At 46.7% G+C, this 19,004-nt stretch overlaps 1 protein-coding gene across 3 annotated transcripts in view; it reads left to right on the forward strand.

Moving 5' to 3' along the window:
* ACSL6 (acyl-CoA synthetase long chain family member 6) overlaps window positions 1–19,004 on the forward strand; it is a 57,212-nt gene that overhangs the window by 33,247 nt on the left and 4,961 nt on the right. For 2 of the 3 annotated variants that reach the window (XM_068697929.1, XM_068697928.1), the window contains exons 7-20: window positions 378–556; window positions 1,053–1,085; window positions 2,280–2,331; window positions 5,920–5,993; window positions 8,911–8,988; window positions 11,126–11,260; window positions 12,058–12,192; window positions 13,579–13,674; window positions 14,421–14,493; window positions 14,655–14,743; window positions 15,287–15,403; window positions 15,654–15,791; window positions 16,208–16,315; window positions 16,951–17,022. In XM_068697929.1, coding sequence (XP_068554030.1) covers window positions 378–556; window positions 1,053–1,085; window positions 2,280–2,331; window positions 5,920–5,993; window positions 8,911–8,988; window positions 11,126–11,260; window positions 12,058–12,192; window positions 13,579–13,674; window positions 14,421–14,493; window positions 14,655–14,743; window positions 15,287–15,403; window positions 15,654–15,791; window positions 16,208–16,315; window positions 16,951–17,022 — 1,379 coding nt within the window. Of the gene's footprint in view, window positions 1–377; window positions 557–1,052; window positions 1,086–2,279; window positions 2,332–5,919; window positions 5,994–8,776; window positions 8,855–8,910; window positions 8,989–11,125; window positions 11,261–12,057; window positions 12,193–13,578; window positions 13,675–14,420; window positions 14,494–14,654; window positions 14,744–15,286; window positions 15,404–15,653; window positions 15,792–16,207; window positions 16,316–16,950; window positions 17,023–19,004 lie in introns of all 3 variants that reach the window. The other variant, XM_068697927.1, reaches the window with a different exon arrangement.

Raw genomic sequence — 19,004 nt, forward strand, 5'->3', positions numbered from 1 at the left:
CAACACCAAGTCAGGGCCACCCTCCATACTTCCCATGCCTGGTTGTGCACAGCTGTGGGGGGAATTGCTGCAGGGCTCCCCACTGCTGCACTTCCTCACGTTTTGCCTCCTAGATTTCCTAGCCCACATGGTGTGTAATTTTGGCATTTTTAACTGAATCCCAGACTACTCCTTGGTGTCAGCTACAGCTTCAGTGTTGATTTATGCTAGCTAAAATTGCAGTGGTTTTCTAAGAGAAATATGTTATATTCTAGGAGCTCTGATGTGAACCCAAAGTGAGTACCAGCGCTGACATGATGTTAGCTATGAGCGAGCAGACAGTCTTGTGTTAAAAAAAGATTTACTGAAAACAACTTGTTTGGCTGCTTTCCTTCCAGCTGACATTTCCACAGTCATTTGTGACAAACCTGAAAAAGCCAGAACGCTCCTCGACCACGTGGAGAGGAGAGAAACGCCGGGTCTCAGCTCCATCATTCTGATGGACCCATTCGAGAAGGAGTTGTTGGAGAGGGGAAGGCGCTGTGGGGTCCGCATCCAGACCATGCAGGAGGTGGAGGTAAGGCTGCTCTCCCCCTCCTTTCCATACACTTTGTATTTTCTGCAAAGAGACAGTAAAAAATGCTGGGACTTGTGAACTGCGTGGCAGGTTCAGCCTCTGGGGCTCGTGGCTGTTGATATTGATGCGTGGCTCAGTGCAGTTCCCCGTAGTATTATCCCTTATTGACAGGATAGCCAATGTTTTAAATTTCCAGGCTCAAATAAGACATCAGCTGCTCTTTGAGCCTGGTTGAGACAGAGTCCTCCTCCTTGTAGGCTTATGTCCTCACGCTTCTTATGAAACAGCCTGGCTCCAGCTCAACCAGCCCAAGCCCTGCTTGAATCCAGGGATACCTTTGCAGTTAGCTTAGAACACAAAGGATGACCTAAGTGCTAGCCGCAAAGATTTCTGCTCTGGCTCCTGCTCTCCCTTAGTGGTTTGCAGATTATTAACAAGTGGGTTACACCACATGAATGGTAGTGGAAATCATTTGTGTTACTTTAATCTCTTTCAGGATTGCGGCCGGGAGAGTCGACATGCGCCTGTGGTGAGTGCTGTCACGCTGGCTTTCCCACTCAGGATTGCAGCTGGCTGTGTCAAACTCGTTTCACTAACGAGGGACGAGCTGCTCTGGGCAGAAGCAGGCGTGTGTGGGTCAGGGCAGCGTGCCACAACCCCCCCCTGTGCAGAGGCTGCCGGAGAGCTCAGGGGCTGGCAGTGCTGCGCACTGGAGATGTGCGGTGTTTGCTTCATACGCTCCGTCTGGGACTCTTAAATGAGATAATTCATCCTTGCTGAACGTGTTAGCAGGACAGTAATTAAATGCCAGTGTTAAGCCACGCTAATTCCGCTGCCTTACCCCGGTGGTGCCAGTGGGATGTGTTTGCAGCACTGGCTGTGTGGCAGGGTGTCTCACTCAAATACTTGGCAATACTTTCTTTTTGGAAAACTGCATTGATATTTTCACCAAGGGTGCTCATACTCTTACAAAGCTTTCAGAAGAGGCTTCTAATTTGCAGGCCATTTATTTAATCATTAGTGACCCAAAATGGCACGCACCCTGGTGCTGAGAACGATGCTAGTGGGAATGTGAGCCACCAGCAGCTTCAGCTAGTTGTCCCCTCTTGTGGTTAACCACACTTTTCCAGCATTTATCTGGAAGTCAGTGAACTAAATTTTCCCAGACACCCACGGGTACTGACAGTGCCTTTAAAAATGCTGGTGGCAGGGTGGAGATTGTGGCTACACAATCACAAGTAGAAAAAAAAAACAAGAAAGAAGGAAAAAAATGCACATTTTCAAAATGCTGAAATATCAGTTATGGGTGATATCAAAACCCTAGGAATAGCAAACACCGTTTGTTACTGTCTCCTGTGTGGCCATATTTCTAACAAATACTCTCACTGCTATCAGATACAATACAGATAACTCAGCTTTTTAAGGAGGTGGAATTTTTGCACTAAGAAGTGTTGGGGCGTGTTCTGAGATGCAAACCTTCCATCAAAGCCTTGTTACGCTGAAGCACAACCTTAATAAAGCTGGAGCAGATCATCAGGGAGGAATAGGGTCTGCGTCAAGTGTAGACACCTGATAAAAGAGACTTGCCAAGGGCAAGGAAAGCATTTTATAGCAGAGCTGAAGTATAATTGGTTTGATCTTTATGTTTATACAGTGACAACCTTCTACCCCTTGTGCATTTGATTGATGTGATTTTTTTTTTTTTTTTTCCTCATGTTCCTAGCCTCCTCGACCAGAAGATCTATCAATTGTCTGTTTTACTAGTGGCACTACAGGTAAAGGAATGGGCATTTTATTCATGAAATAGTGGAATAGATTATCGGATTTGTTATTAATACCACATCAATATGTGCAAACATGTTGCTGTACTGACACGACAATGATATCTGTGTGTATTTTAGCATTTGGGTATACCTACATTTCTGTAGATTGCAGCTGGAATCCCCTGACACACACTTGGGCAGTACGATTTTGCGGTTGTCTGGAAATCTGCCTACGTTTCTGCCTCCCATTTTGCAGTGCAGATACGAGGCCCTTGGCTGGAGGATATTTATCTTCTGCAAACATTTAAAAAGAGAAATGTTCGTCCAGAGCTTTCCATTTTTCTCCTAAACACACCGGCGTCCCCAGCCAAGCCCCGGTGTCCTGGCAGAGGACGAGCAGGCCGTTCTGCTCGGGGCAGACATGGAAGTCAAACTCTGCCATCCACCAACAAGTTACACAGGCAGACGAAGAGACAGCAGAGCTCAGATACACAAGGTGTGAGCGCTTGGGAGAGCGTTTCCCTTCCCTGCAGGGGAAGACCAAGCTCCAGGGACCCCTGGAGCAGCTCTTCCAGGTTCCCCTGGGCTCTCAGGACTGCCTAGCACTTGGTGCTGCTGCAGAGCACCCAGGATTTGGCCCCGCTGGTTTAGGAGGCAGGAGGTGCTGTTTGACACCTGCAGAGCCCGAAACATCGCCTGCCTCTGGGAGAAGATCAGTATTGCAGTCGGGTAAGTGGCTTTTATCAAGTACAACCCCTTGCTGCTCGGTTTGTGTTAAAAAACTGTGTTTGCTTTTGCCTTCGTACATCATTTTACTTGGAGGGCTTTTGAGACCTGTGCATTTTGGGCTGCACAATGCAGTGCACGGTGTGAAAGGAGCCTGACTGCTCAGCCTTGGTGGTGGGAACCTAACAAGAGAGGGCTGATGTTAAAGTCCAGTTGAATTACTTGTTCAAATTGCATCTTTTTATTGATATTTTATTTTCTAAGTTAGACTTTATTCTAATTAGAAAATGTTTTTTATATTTATTTATTTATTTATTTACAGTGCAGTCATGGGCCAGTTTCTGGCTTTTTACATTTCCTGGCACCGTGTCTGATGTTACAGAAATAGGACAGCCAGGGAGCCCCTTCTCTTTCTCCCACCCAAAGCCCTGTTTGTGTCCCATCTGCTGACTAAATTCTCCCAGAGCAATGGGAAGCTTCGTGAAGCACCATCCCATCCCTGTACTTTTCACATCACCTTCTGTTTTTTTTTTCCAGGCCTTGTATCAATGCTCTGACCCATTTTCCATGCTCTGTTTTGGTTGTAAAATGCCTGGCTTTTGTATAGACCATGCTAGGATATTTTTAATGACCAGATTTAGAATTTTATTCCAAGAAACGTGTTCCCAAGGGCTTTTTCTGTCCTGAAGGATTCCAAGTATACTCGTGTGATGTGAAACCAATCTTTGCTGTAGAGTTTTTAACATGGAAATTGTGGAGTTGGGAGCAATTTTAGCTGTTTATCAAGAAAAGAAAAAATAAAAGCACCAGAAGTGGATTTGAACACATGCTTTTCTTTCATTGCTAGGCTCAGCTGCCCACTTGCCTACACAAGGACCAAGGGAGAGATTGGGAGCACGAGGTGGACTCTCATTATTGCACCAAGAAATCATCGGCACTCACAGACAGACCAAAGGTGCACAGATGCCCCCAAAACATCAGGATACAATTTTGCATGCCAGCTGCTCCAGAAAAGCCATTTCCACAAGGGTTCTCCTGTAACTGTTTGGATAAAAAATGCTTCCCAGCTGCACAGCCTGGCAGTGGAGGGTCCCCAGGGGTGGAAGGTGGCTGTGTCCCGACATGCTGACGGAGCACAGCACCGAGACAGCGCTGGAGGTGCTATTGGAAAGACCCATTTAGTAATGTGGAAAAAGTTTCTTCATTGTCAAATTGACAAAGCAGCTTGGCACCGAGATAAAGAGAAGCTGCCATACCGACCATTACCCGGCCGGGATCGCCGTGCTCCCGTTTCCATCGCAGGCTGGACAAGCTGTGTCTTTATGAGGAAACTCAAGCTTAAGAGCAGTGTCAGGGATGTGGCATGGACTTTTAAGAAAGAACAAGCAGTGCCATGAAGTCTTTTCTTCCAGAAGTGGTCATTCTGGGAAACGGCTCGTGGCAAGGGGCACTTATTCCTTTAACTCCTAAACAGCCGGAGGAACTAAAGAGGGTGAAAATTCACAGGAATCCTCCAGCCCTGAAGGCTTCCCCTCCCTGGTGGCAGCACGATCTGCTCTGGATTTCTCCTGATGGAAGAGCCCAGGGTCTTAAAGCACCGAGGAACCTCCCAAGGAGCCTGTGGAGCTGTGTCAGGGCGCAGGACGGCCGAGCTGACGGAGTTGCAGTTTGTGATATCCCATTAGCAAAGCCAGAGAAATTCCCCCAGCAGCGCTGAGCATGCCTGCAGGCAAAGAGATGCTTGCACCCACCAAGGCTGAGCAAGCACCCGTGGCCAGACGCAGCCAGAACACCACGAGCAATTTCTGGGTGGTCGGCGTGCACGTACAAACAACGGGCCTTGGCTCAAGCTTTGAGGGCTGGAAAAAAGTGGCTGGATTTGCACCTAGCTGTGAAAATAAGTGCCTCAAATCTCAACCTGGTGAGCCTGTGTGCAAGGCACTGGGGTGGGAGCTCTTGGCAGAGATGCCAGCTCCTCCTGGGAGCGTTGGAGGAAGACGGATGTACGCGAGACCAAACAGCCTCCTGTGGGCTGCGTTCAGCTCTCAGGATCTGGGACTGAGTTATTCAAAGGCACTCGGAACACCGAGTACGGATTTTTTTTGTAAACTGTGTCGTGTTCAAAACGCCCTGCAATAAATGTGTGCAGTAATCATTATTTTCACTTGGGTCTTTATTTAACTATCGGGGTGCCAGGAGTGAAGCAGTGTCAGCGAGGCTGCAGGGCACAGGGCTCAGCACTGCCAGAAGCCAGACTCAAAATCTGGCTGACTTACAGTTTTTTGAGGCTGCTGCATCCGTCATTAGCAGCATCACAAAGCTCCTGGCACGTGTCCCCGTGCGCGCCGTACCGGGGCCATGCAGGGTGCCTGCAGCTGAAGCTCCTCGCTCTGCCTCCACCCGGTGCAGCGCTGCAGCAGCGTGATCAAATTAAAGCAATCTGCTTAAAAACACGCTGCAGGGGGAGGGTGATTCTGTAATCGTTATTTAAGCTGAGCTACACCTTCTTTTCTGAAATAAATCCTTTGAGGGTGATGCAAAGTGACAGTGCTGGGACAGGAGGACGCAGTGCTGCGGGCAGGGTGTTGTGGATGGAGCCCTGGCTCGTGTGTGAACCTTGCTTCTGGTGGAAACCCTTGTTCAGTGTCTCCAACAGAAAAATATTCATGATATAGTGTGTTTGCAGTATTTTACTAATTTCTGAACATTGCAATAAGTGCCTTTGGTAAATATTACTGCACATGAATGACTGAAAATTACACAAGTTTTAAAATCCATTTAAAATTAACATTTTAACAATTTGCTTTTTTTTTTTTCTAAGCTTTTGTAAATGACCTGCTGGCTTTTAAAATCACCCTCTCTGTTTCCTTTCAGGAAACCCCAAAGGTGCTATGCTGACTCACGGGAACGTGGTCGCCGATTTTTCGGGCTTTTTGAAAGTGACGGAGGTGAATACCCTGACTTGGAGAATGTGTGCGGAGTGTGGGGTTGAGCGGTGTCCCTGCAAGGGCTGGGGATGTGCCCCTCTGGATAACAGGCCAGATTTCTCTTACTCGGGGCCAAATTCACAGCAGTGGGAGGAGGGCTGAGTTTGCAGTGCTGGTGGATATTACATCCCCATGCTACAAGCACGGGCTCCCTGGGGCTGCAGGGTGCAAAGTGCTGCAGAGGAGCAATGCTGGCTCCTGCAAATCCTGCACAGCTGTGACTGGTGCTTGAGAGAGTAGTGCCCGCTCCTGGGGATGCCCGTGCAACATCCCAACCTTTATTTGAAAGCTTTCTGCATGTTAAGTGTGTGTGTATATGGGAACTTAAATATTTATTTATTTATTTATTTTTAACAGAATGGTCAATTTAATATTAAAGTATACTTTAGTTTTGGACATACATTTAAAAAGAAAAAAATCACAGCACTGGTCAAATAGATGTATAATATGGTTCATGCAGCATGTAAAGTTCTGTTTAGAAATGGTATAGGAAGCACATTTGCTTTAGCAAATCATATAAAGAATTATATGCAGCTTGCGCTTATCAAATACAAATAATCTAGTTTTTCACAGTAAATGGGCAATTCTGTAAAGCAGCAGCATCCACATGGGATGCACAATTTATTACCGCAAATCCCTTGTTTGTTTTATGGTTGGTGCTGGAGATACTGCAGCCTTATTATCTTAATCCTCAAGTTTTCTGAGATTTCCAGGCCACCGTTGTAAAGAAATGTGGACACATGACATGAAACCCCCCTGAGCTCCCATGTTCGAGCGCTCGCAGGGCGGTGACTCCGGTAACTTGCCGTAGGAAATGTCACTGTGTTCACCACAGCGAGCCCTCGGGGTTCGTGGTGCGGAGCTTTTCTGGCTTCGGAGGCAGCGAGACGCGCAAAGGGAAGCTGATGCCTGGATATCTCTGAGACTCAAAGGGCAGGAGCGTTTATTTTGGAAGATAACCGCTTTGCAGGGAGCTGAGGGAACGTGGCGTCTTCCAGGACTGGCCCACAGAGATGGATTCAGTGCTCAGTGACGGCAGTGGGATTCTTTGATTAATCTCCAAGGGATCAGATTCAGACGTAAGTCTGGTGTGTGTGGCTGTCAACCCAAAGCTTCGGGCACCAGGGCACCGCTGGCCACGGTGCAAACGTCTGCAGCCAACCTGCAAGGGAAGGGCAATGTCTGACTGCAGCAATAAAGTCAAGCAAAGTGCAAAACACTTGACAGCAGTATCAGGTAGTGAAATACAGATACCGAAAGCTGAGGGGCTTACATACTTCTGGGACAATTTTCCTTAGTGCAGTGATTTCCATAAACGGAAAAAAATACGTGAACTTAGAGCTTTATTACAACATTACTCTCAAAAGCCAAGAAGCTGTTTTCATTTTATCTGTTTAACTGGACAGCTGTGCCAACTGTGAAATATTAGCAAATCGCAGCGTTTTGCTCCAATTTCAAAACAAGCCATTTATTGTCTGGGCACTTAAAGCAGTGCAAAAAGAGCAGCGTAGCTAGTGATGCTAATGGTTTTATGTTACGGCGCGTGCAGAAAACGAGGCCAATTTGGAATAATATATAAATAGATCTGCAGATCAGATTGACACATAATAAGGATCGGGATGCTGAAAACACCCCGGTGGTCAATCCTGTTTGACTTCACTAGGTAATGGTCGGGAGAGCGTGCCCAAAGCTGACTTGCCCAGATTTAACCCCAGTAAAACATCTCCCGAGGAAGGACGTGGTGCTCCTCCGTCCACCGCCGTGTCCCAGGCCACGGAGTACCGATTCCGTCACAGCAGTGGAGATGCAAAGTGGGTATAAACCGCTAATGCCAGGAGCCCAAAGCTTTTATACCCATTTTCCACTAACCACTGGCCTTGGTGCAAGTCAGTGGGTAATGAAGCTTTCAGTTTTTCTAATCCATAACGTTGTGGCAAGCCTTAGCCTTGGAAATGCAGGCAGGCAGGTTGCTTTCCTTCGGGGCAAGGACCAAGTAAGGCTCTTGGGGCCACTGCTAAGTCCAGCCTCTGAGACAGAATTAAAACCTTGGCAAACCGAAGTCTTTGGTTATGTATTTTTTTTTTGCATAACTTTTTTGCCTTCCTTTTCCCTGCTGCACCCATCTGTGGGGCAGTGATAATGCACTTAAAATCGCATTCGAATCGATAAAATGATGAGAAACACTAACAGAAATCGTTAATTTCTGCAGCTAAGTGATCCAACATACCCTGCCTCAAATCAATGATTAACCTAAGGGGAGGGGGAGGAAAAATCTTTTCTCTTTGATTGAAATAATGCTGGGAATCTCTGACGGGCTCTGGAAAAATGGTGTGTCCGCGGAGCCCTGCTGATTTCGGGGAGGCTCCAGCAGGTCTGCACGAATCCGAGAGTGCAAAGCGTGGCCTGAGCCCCTCGTGGCAGACAGCAGGGCTGACAGCCGGGCTGTCTGTCGGGGTGAGCGCCTGTTTCCAGTGTGAGCTGTATGGACACGGCGTGCCTTCGCCGTGGAGAGCCTCTCCGTGCCCTGTGTGTACATCTCCGTGCTCTGTACTCCTCCTGCTAACGTAGCTCATTGACGCTGTGGCTTTAACGCTTCACTTCGTGCGCTGCTCCCTTCCTCTCTCGATGATCTCTCCCCTTTTTGCTCCTCTGGTGCCATTTTTCTTTTTACCGTTTTATGACTTTCTTGTTGTCTTCCTGTCAGTGTTTCTTTCCTTTCTGTCTCCCATGCCCTCCACCTGCAGAAAGTGATCTTTCCGAGACAGGACGATGTGCTCATCTCCTTCCTGCCTCTGGCTCACATGTTTGAACGAGTTATACAGGTAAGAAACTGCCTGAACTGACGAGGCCTCGTGGGGCTCCTTGTGCTTTCTTCCAGAGTCAGTGGTCTCCTACTTGTGAGGATGTTCACATTTCCTATTTGCCTTTAGCACACATGTTTGAGAGAATGGTACAGGTAAGGTCCTAGCGTCAGTGGAAATCACCTTTTTCCACACCAAAAAAATAAAATAAAATACTAAATAACCAGCGATATCTCGTAGCACTAAAAAAGCTTGTACTCCAGAAGTGCCACATGGTAACACCGGTGCCGGGAGCGTTTCCCAAGCTGTGGGTTTGGGAAACGGCCCCTGGTCAGCGGGCAGGAGTCACCTGCAGCCTCACAAAGCGCTCTAGGGTCAGCGATCGTGGGAGCAAACCCAATTCTGCACCATTGTTCTCGCCAGCCTGCAGAGCTGCCTTCTTGCATCTCTGTCTGAAAAGACAGGTGAAAATTTGTGCTGTGGTTGGCGTGCTGTGCAGGTCAGGTGAGAGGAGCACATCAGCCCTACAGCCCGAAAAGCTGGGGGCTGGAAACCGATTCAGTGTGTGAGCAGTGGCTCTGTGTTTTCTCTGGGCTGTTCTGGGCTGGAAACGTGCTTTCTAGTCAGACAGGCATCCCAATATGAGCCTTCCACTTCTCAGCAATGTGCCAGAAATAATACATTCTGCCACGTTAAAACATTTGCAAATTGGAACTGAAAGCCCATGAAAGATTTGGGGAATTGCAGCCGGCATATTTTTGCTTGAAAGCCTAATTTTAAGAGGCAAGTTGGTCAGTATGCCACCGCTGCTCAGGCAAACCTCATTGCTAGCTAATAAGAATGTAATTATTAAAAAGTCATCTGATGGGGTAAAAAAATAGAAGCCTTTGAAATCACCTCCTTTCGCAGGATGCTGCCAGGCGGACAGGGGCAGCCCTCCAAAGCAGGCAGTTCAAAGGTTAAGGAAGGTTTACCCTTTCCTGAAAAAGCTCATTAATATAGAGATTTTTCAAAAGGGCTAAGAAATTGTTCCCAGAATTATTCTGCACAGCAAAGACCGTATCAGCTTCCCTGGTTTTAGCTGGCATTCTTAGTTCCTGGAACTTACAGCTAAACTTAGATCTGTTCGTTAAAGCTTTCTGCTGGTCACTCACAAGTCCCAGTGAGCCCGCAGTGATGTTATTTTCCTTTTTGTTTTCTTCTTATTCACATGCCTGTGCCGTGTAGCACACGATTTGGCAGTGCGGTGCCTGTTAAACCCACATCACACGTATGAAATTCCTGTGGTTTCGGCCCACGGAGAGGGAGCCTCTCGCTGGCTGACAACGCAGGGAGAGTGCTCCGGTTGCTGTGGCAGGCTTTTGGGTGCAGCACAGAAAAACTGAGGTGTCTCTTAAGGCATGGTTAGCCGTTTTGGCTGCTGGGGGAGCAGAGTGCTCCAGCAGGAGCTGATGCTCTCACCATATTCCAGCCTTGTGGGATAGCACACAGCTCAGTGGGGCTGGGCTCAGCTCCCAGCACCGTGGGTGCCTGGCTCAGGATGCGCTCCCTGTCCAAGCTGGACAGGGATGCTCATCCCTAAACGCACTCAAGTGGGTGCACAAACCACATCCTTCCAGTTTTAGCTAGGTAGTAACTGACTACCAGGGCTGTCCTTCCACTGCCAGCTGGCTTATCACAGCTCTACTGCCCGTCCAGCTCTTTTCTCATCTGATGAACAAGTGGCCTCTTTTCTTGCCAAATATGAAACTTCTGGATCTGTGCGAGCACCTTTTAAGAAGCAGGCGCCTATTTCTGGGATACAGGATCAGGCACTGTATTGCTAACGTAGTCTGTATCGGTATGTTTAAACAAAACTAAAGTATTAACATCTAAAAACCGTCTGCTGCTCACTGTGTTTCACAACGTTTCTTAATATGCGTTTCTTTACCAACCTTAAGTCTTCATGCCGTGAGCTGCAGGGGTAGGTCCGGGCTTCAGGGGTGAAGTCCGGACCCGGGTCTGACCCTACCTCAGGGAAAACCCCTTCCCAAAGCTTCGGCTCCTTGCTTTTCCAGACAGTAGCAAATTTGGTGGATGCTGAAATTCTGATGAGTGCCCAGAACTACGTGTACGTTTCCATTCAGTGCAAAATTTTCTGTAAAATTTATATATATATACTTCTAAAGCACCATTTTTGCCATGCTGGAGAGCAGGATTTCAGGAAGGGCGTTTCTGTGTTTGGGAGGGATGCTGAACCATGGGAATTACAAACAAAAAGGTTACATGGGGTCTTTTTTCTTCCCGTCACAGTCCGTAGTGTACTGCCACGGGGGGCGGATTGGGTTCTTCCAAGGAGACATCCGCCTCTTATCGGACGACATGAAGGCTCTGCGTCCCACCATCTTCCCCGTCGTGCCACGGCTGTTAAACAGGATGTACGACAAGGTGAGCTGCATTTTGTTCTTCTTGTAATAGTGACATTTATGTCCCTCTAATGCATATCTGAAAGAGTTCCCTCGGTCCTGGGGATTTCCCTGGCAGTTGATACAATTCCTGCCTTATTGCAAACACTTCTTACCCTGTGTAAGCGATAGAGCTGCTCCAATCTGTGGGGCTGTGTTTTGTGGTGTGGCACAGACATGGCTATAAGAAACCCCTCTGTGCTAGACCCTTGCCCTGCTCTCTCTGAGGCTGCCAGTGGCACTGCTGGAGAAGAGGCGTTTTCTCGGCAGGGCAACACCAGTCAGACCTGCACGCACTGAGACGCTTCGTGCCCTTCGACAGGCTTTGGAACTGGGATCTTCCTGGTGGCAATGGCAGCTCAAAACCGGGAACTGCAGAATGATGAGAAAGATTTAGGCAGTGTAAATGTGAGGTTGGCTTCTGCATCTAGATATTTTTTTTAAACAAAGAGGTGGTTTTGAAAACTGTGTTAGAAAGATGTCTGGTCGTTGTCTTCTCTGTTTGAGCAGCAGGGAATATTTCTTCCTCAGAAGATTTATCCTTTAAAGATGGGCTTAAAGCACAAGCTACTGGGCTGACTTTCCCCCGCAGTTAAGCATGTAAAGTCAGGGTTTGGATACCCTCTTCCCTACCCCAGCAAAGCCACAGTGCCATCTTATTTAACCGTATTTCTGACATCCCTGTACCCTGCTGGCACCAGCAGAGCCGTGTAGCTGTAACTGTACAAGCAGGAGATGATGGCACTGAGTCTGTGATGCTTTCTCCCTCCCACCGCCCAGATCTTCAGCCAGGCAGACACCTCCCTGAAGCGCTGGATTCTGGAGTTTGCCGCCAAGAGGAAAAAAGCAGAAGTCCGAAATGGGATCATCAGAAACGACAGCCTGTGGGACAAGCTGTTCTTTAATAAAATACAGGTAAGGAATTTCTGAAGTAAATCAAAAGTCAAAGAACTGTCATTTTTTCTAGTAATGACTGGCTTTCCTTGAAGTTGGTGTGATCTGCTTGTCTGCAGCGAGCTGGGGCCAATTGCTGCTCACTGGCAAATTGCAGAGTGAAAATTGAATAGAAAAAGGAAATGAAGCACAGTTTGTCATTCCATTAACTTTTGCTACGTTTCTGTTTTTGCTTATATATTCATTCTGAGGTCTGAAGCTGTGTTTAAGGCACAGCATGATGCCAGAGGCTGCATTTGGACAGGTGATGGACTCAGCAGCGCTGCTCTTGGGGCGTTTTGCTCTTCCTCTGTTATTTGGGCTCTGCCCATGCCCCACAGGTGAAGGGTTTCTCCTCTCTCACACCCTTCCAGGGGTGGGGGAGATGAGGGCATTCAGCAGCTCCTGTGTCCTCCCGGAGGGGATGAAACTCAGGAAGGTGGTCAGGAGGGGGAAGGAGGAGTGACTGATCGAAGGGATGTGGCTCCAAAGCTCCCTGCAAATTCTGTACAGATAACGATTGGATTTAGGGATGGGTTTCAGCTGGGCATATTGAAAACGGCTTGTTTTCCTAGGAAAATGAGAATAAGGATGTAGAGAAAAATGCACGTGTAAATCTTTATTTAACAACAGGGGAAAGAAATCAGAGTGCCCTGCTGCATGCCATACATCCCCTTGGTAATTAAAATAAAATAAAATAGCTTTAAATCAGGTTTTCCAGGCACTGTACTGCTGTAGGAGGCTCTGATTACTTCACTTTTTAATTGGATAACTTATCTGAAGACACGCCACTTTATTTTTAACTGCAGAAACTGACCGTGTCTTTCATCTGCGGATTAGATGACCGCAGTGTGCAGAGAGCAGGGCTCGTGGTGCTGAGGGCAGCGGGGCCACAGGGTGCTCCAGGAGCTGGGGAGCCCACGTGCCAGCTGGGAGCTGTTTTGTCTTGTGCTTGCTTCGTTTTACTCTTAGAAAAAGAAAAAGGAAACAAAGTGGGGGGGAGAAGTAAAAGTTGGCATGGGAATGGGTGTGGTAACTTCACAAGTATTGGAAAGTCATTTCCCTTAAAAAGGGAGAGCGTTGGATGCTCGCCCCCAGCACAGGAAGGATCTGACAGAGCAAGAGCTGTGTCTTTGGCATTCGTTCTGCCTGAAGGGCAGAGTTACTGCTTTTAAGATTTAGCTGGCTTTTTATTCCTGAGGCAAGGTTCAGGGTCAGTTCACATTTCCACAGCACGGCTGAATCTGCTCTAGAGGGAGCAGACGCGGGGCCATTTTGTGCAAGCTCTGCATCAGAAATACGCCTGGTTTTTGCCATCTGTCCTGATTGATGATGTATTTCTGATTTCATTTTCTGGTGTTTGAGCAGGCGAGCCTCGGCGGCTGCGTCCGCATGATAGTGACCGGCGCTGCCCCTGCCTCTCCCACCGTCCTGGGCTTCCTGCGGGCGGCCCTCGGGTGCCAGGTGAGCCGGGGGTGCCCGTGGGGAGCTGGGGAGCTGGGCTGGGACCTCAGGACTGCCAGCATCTGTCGTGACAGCAGGGTTTGTGGCCACAACAGCCCGGTGTCCCCACGGCGGCGGGGCAGCAGGGGACAGCCGGTGGCCTCGGGCAGGCAGGCGCTGCTGTCCCTGCGGGCAGCTGCCAGCACAAAGCATCAGGTCATCCCACCTGTCCCAGCATTTGGTTGACTGTGCAATTAAGCGGGCCCGTGCATGTGCTAGGAACTTCATGAGGTTTGTTCTATATATAAACGGGGAATGGTAACCTTCAGGTGGCCACGTAACCCGGTTCAGATCTCCTCTGCGTTATTTCTCTCTGATTGTGAAGCCCCAGGCAACTAAAAGGCCTCATTCAAGAGCCTAAAATTAAGTGTAAAAACATTAAAAGGTGTGTTTTCAAAATGTCCCAGAAAAATAACACTTTTTTTTCCCCACCAACACCTCCCTTTTGCAGAGTAACATACTTCTGGGCTTTAAAACTAATTGCTGAACTTGTCTTCACACTATTTTCAGCTCTACACAGCAGCAGTGATTAATAGCAAAGTAGAGGTAATTTTGTATACAGTAGGGGCCAGGGAAAGCATCCGTGTGTTAAAGCTGTGCCTGTGCATTGCAGCAGGCAGGGTTAGTTTGCAGGACAGTTCCCAGCACTGTGTTCTGCAGCAGTGCAACCACACGCGCTGCTTCAGAGGTGCCTGTTTCTTTGCCAGGTCTATGAAGGTTACGGCCAAACAGAGTGCACAGCTGGGTGCACCTTCACCACCCCAGGTGACTGGACATCAGGTAGCTATTTTCTTCCACCTTTTCCAAATTATTTCTGCACACAGACGCAATTCCTGCAAGAAAATCAAGTGTATCTACAACCATGCAAGCAACTACTAATGAAATGCTGATAAAATGTCTGTGAGAGAGCTGACAAGTGACTTGCAGTCTTTGATTTCCAGGTCATGTAGGAGCCCCTTTGCCCTGCAACTTAATCAGACTGAAGGATGTGGAAGAGCTGAATTATTTTGCTTCCAAAGGAGAAGGAGAGGTAGCAACTCATATTTTAATATAAAATTCACACTAGTTATTCCCTTATTAAGTCACAATGTAGTTATGGAAGCATTTTACCTTTTCAAGGTGTATGGTTGCAGATTTATTGCATGTTACATCCCAGAAGGAAAACATCAATTCACCAACAGAGCAGCGAAGCATTCATTAGCAGAGGGCCACAACAGCACCTTCAGCCAATGTCATGCCTGATTACTTTAAAAGCTAAGACTGAATTAATTAGTCCAGCCAGAAGTACCCAGATTTCTATGATTTCTACGTTACTTTTGTTTTTAAATATCGCATAGAAATTAAATTTATTGAAATAACTTTTTTGGTTTTAACTGCAAAATGAATGAAAATCATTTTTTTTATAACTCCATATATTATTTACATTTTATAACTCCATATATTTTAGTTTCATGGAGTGCAGTCATTAAATCAACCTTTAACATATTTCAGTATCAGTGAATTACTACTTAGCTTGTCAGCAATTACAGCAGAATAATAAAATAATTTATTAGCAACTCGGACTGTTTTGCAGATATGTGTGAAAGGACCGAATGTTTTCAAGGGTTATCTGAAAGATGAGGAGAAGACAACTGAGGCACTGGACCAGGAGGGCTGGCTTCACACTGGAGACATTGGGAAATGGTTACCTGTGCGTACTGACCAGCTGCTCATTCTCATGCCAATCTTATTATCCCACATAAATTTTCAAGTATTGAAGTTTCCAAGTAGATATATCTTTACAAAGGATTAAGATTATTTTTTTTTCAGATTAATTTCAATGCATCAGTGAAGCATTTTCTGACAATTTAAACAGCGCAGTTTAGAGCAGACTGTTTACCAAGCCTCTGTGATTAAATAACTTCTCTGGGAACTGTCATTTCTTTCTTTTCTCCTAACAGAATGGGACTCTTAAAATTATTGACCGGAAAAAGCATATATTTAAACTTGCTCAGGGAGAATATATTGCACCAGAGAAGATAGAGAATATCTATATCCGTAGTGATCCTGTTGCCCAGATCTATGTCCATGGAGACAGCCTGCAGGTAAAAATGAGGTTTTCAGAAAATCTTTTTTTGTTCCTTGTAATTATTAGTCAAAGGGCTGGGCGTGAATGGGGGGACAGTGTGGGTGGGTCATGCCACACTTCTCAACATCTCTCCAATTCTGGAGCTGAGCTGCTGGTGTGACCCTAAGCAGCTTGAGGGATGTTGTGGCCAAAATTCACACCTTAAAATTAGCTTTGGTGTCACCTTTTGGGTCTCTAAAGCCCTCCTTTGCCATGCCAGCATTGGTAAGCCAGGTGAAGACTAAACCACTGCTGCTCCGTGACTTACTGATGTAATTGGGCAAAAAGTGATAAACACTTAGTGAATTCAACCCGCTTATGCATTCACTTCAGCATGGTGCCTTAAATGTGGCTCAGCCTTTGCCTGAAACTGCTGCTCTCTTTCACCTGCAGGCCTTCCTGGTGGGAATTGTGGTGCCAGACTCCGAAGTTATGCCAGGCTGGGCAAAGAAAAGAGGGTTTGATGGAACATACTCAGAACTCTGTAAAAACAAGGTTTGTTTTTTTGTATCTGTCGGCAGTCCGGCCTTGTGTCATTGCGTGTAACCCCGTCAGAGGTGGTCTCTGCTACTGGTGGTCGCAGTAGCACGAACTGTCCTGTCACGGGAAGCCAGCCCTGAGGAGCCATCTTCTAGGCAGGGCTGACTGGGGCGCAGTGCTGTGGGCCTTGGGGTCTTGGTATCTGCCCGGCAGGGAACAGTACAGCAGCAGGAGAGGCTATGCTTGTGTAGGTGTTAAGGAAGGATCCCAGCCTTGCTCCAACACTGGCTCACTGAGCCGGATCACAGCACCAAACACCGGTGCTGCTGTGTCCCCCCATGGGTGTCTGTGGGGAGTAATTCTGCCTCTGAGTCTGGGAAGTGGCTGTAGGATTGCAGATTTAACATCCACCCCTCAGCCCTTTGCTGTGTGGATGTACTAACCCTACATTTCCTACTGAGGAAGGAGTTAACATCACCACACTTCATTTTAATGTTTGTACCTTGCTTTATTGGAGTATTCGCTAATTATGTGCTGTCAGTAAGGCACTTGAACTTTCCTCAGAAACATGTTTAATGATGACCAGTGGTATTAACTGCATGTGAGGTTGTTTCTGATATCTCATGGGGAATTTGTATGTTTTAACCCAGGAACTGAAGAAAGCAATAATGGAAGACATGGTACGGTTAGGTAAGGAGAGCGGACTTCACTCCTTTGAACAGGTAAAATTAAACAATTAATACATTGCTCACTGTGGTCAGACAGGCGATGGATTGGTCTGTGTATGTTGAACAGATTTGTAGCATTTGTTGTGTTATTGCATATTCTTCCTGTAGCTGGCATACAAGGTCTTTTAAAAAAGAGGTTTAACACTGACAAGCTCAATTTGTTCCCTTGAAAAATATACATGCCATGATTTCGCCTTCCAGTCATGCTTGACATTTGAATTAAATTTAGTGAAAGTTGTGGGTGCAGAGGTAAAAATCCAACCCAGGTGCATGGGTCATGTCTCCAGTCTGATAGGCAGGGCCCAAGATGAATACCTGGAGGACTCTTTAGTCTTCTCCCACCGTAAGAAAATGGGGCTGTAATTGCCTTTTTTTTTTTTTCTTTTTATAATTGCCATAGGAAATGCTGCTGTTTTGTTTATTTTCAGCCTGTGCACTAATCGTTTTCTGATGCTTGTGTAAATATTCCTGCAAAGAGCGACAAACACTTCAGAAGGAGAGATGTGAAATCAATAATGAAATATATAGCATTAAAAATACAGTAAAAAATGTGTAAATAACATATTTCTGTTAAAATAATGAACATCTTAATCAATACATATAAGTAGCAAGGGGCTTTTTGCTTTTGTGTAGTCTGTTTCTGGGTGGTAACTCCAATGAGTAATTCACCATATCTGAGTGGAGCAGAAGCAACATTAAACATAAACTTATTATTCTTCATTTCCCTGTTACACATGAAAATGAAATGGTATTAAAAAGAAATTAATTTTAAAAGGGAATTCAATATAAACATGGTTTACAGCACACATTTGTCTGTGGTAATAAGTCTGGTTTGCTCCTGCTGTGGCATTCACAGTATGAAATATTCTCAAGCCATCTACTCTATCAGCATTTTGCAGCTCATAAAGTAGTGAGGAAAGCCTTGCCATCTTACAACTAAGAAGAAATGTTTTGCACTTCAGAACTAAAGGCCTTCAAAATTAGATCTTTGTCGCAATAGGTAATCTTAAAACCCACCCTTGAGCCAGATCATATGGCCAGTGATTTTGTAGGAGGGGATCCCTTACACATAGAAGGGCCACTCTCTTGTCTCTGTCCTTGTCCACAGCACCAGGGTCCTGAGCTGGGACCTTGGGCTGTGAAAGGACAGCTCTGGCTTCTGTAGCCAGATGTTTCCAGGGAGCAGACTCTCTGAAATTGGTTGCAGAAAGCGGAGGAAGCGCTGATTTTTATCAACGCTGATTTTGGGAAAGATGTCCCTGGGGAAGGCACTGCTCAACAAAGCTTACAGGGGAAAAAATGAATCACATAACATAAAAGGGATTTTAAAACTGATCCTCAATCTATATTCCTGCAACTCCCAAGCTACCAATATGCTAGACAGCCTGGTTTGGGAAATCAACAAAGCAGCAGATGGCTGGGGAATTTGCCTGAACTCGGTGGCCTGTGACCAGCCACGCAGCAGCTTTCTGCTTGTTCCCATGAGCTGGCTCCTACCAGCGCTGCAGGCTCCCTGATGGGCTCTGACACTACAGCCACTGAGGGCAGCCCTGTGGCATTGTTTGCCCGGGACAGGAGATTTCACATCGTTTTAATTAGCCCGTAGGACACCATCAATTCTTTTCTTTTAGAGATGATCCTCCTGCACATTCCTTGTGCCTGCAAAGCTGCGTGGTAATTTTGCAAGACCAAATCAGTGGTGCTTGCTTTCTTTGCAGTTTGATTTGCTCTTCAGAAAGGTGATGTTCCTTAGCATGATGTATCTTCTCCTCCCCTCTCCTCTCTTGTGTCATTTTTCATCTGTGTGAAGCTGCTGTCACGATATCACATGTGGCAATGCTGTCCCTGGTGCTCTGCCTCCCCAGGTTTTGGCTTTGGTTTCATGCAGAAAAGAGATTTATGTTCTCCATTTTTCGGTGTGTCCCTTCCAGGGGGCAGGCCAGTGCAGGAACAGGCCAGGTGTGGTGGCAGGATTC

This window comes from Anas acuta, chromosome 14, assembly GCF_963932015.1.
Source record: "Anas acuta chromosome 14, bAnaAcu1.1, whole genome shotgun sequence".
Classification (NCBI taxonomy): Eukaryota; Metazoa; Chordata; class Aves; order Anseriformes; family Anatidae; genus Anas; species Anas acuta.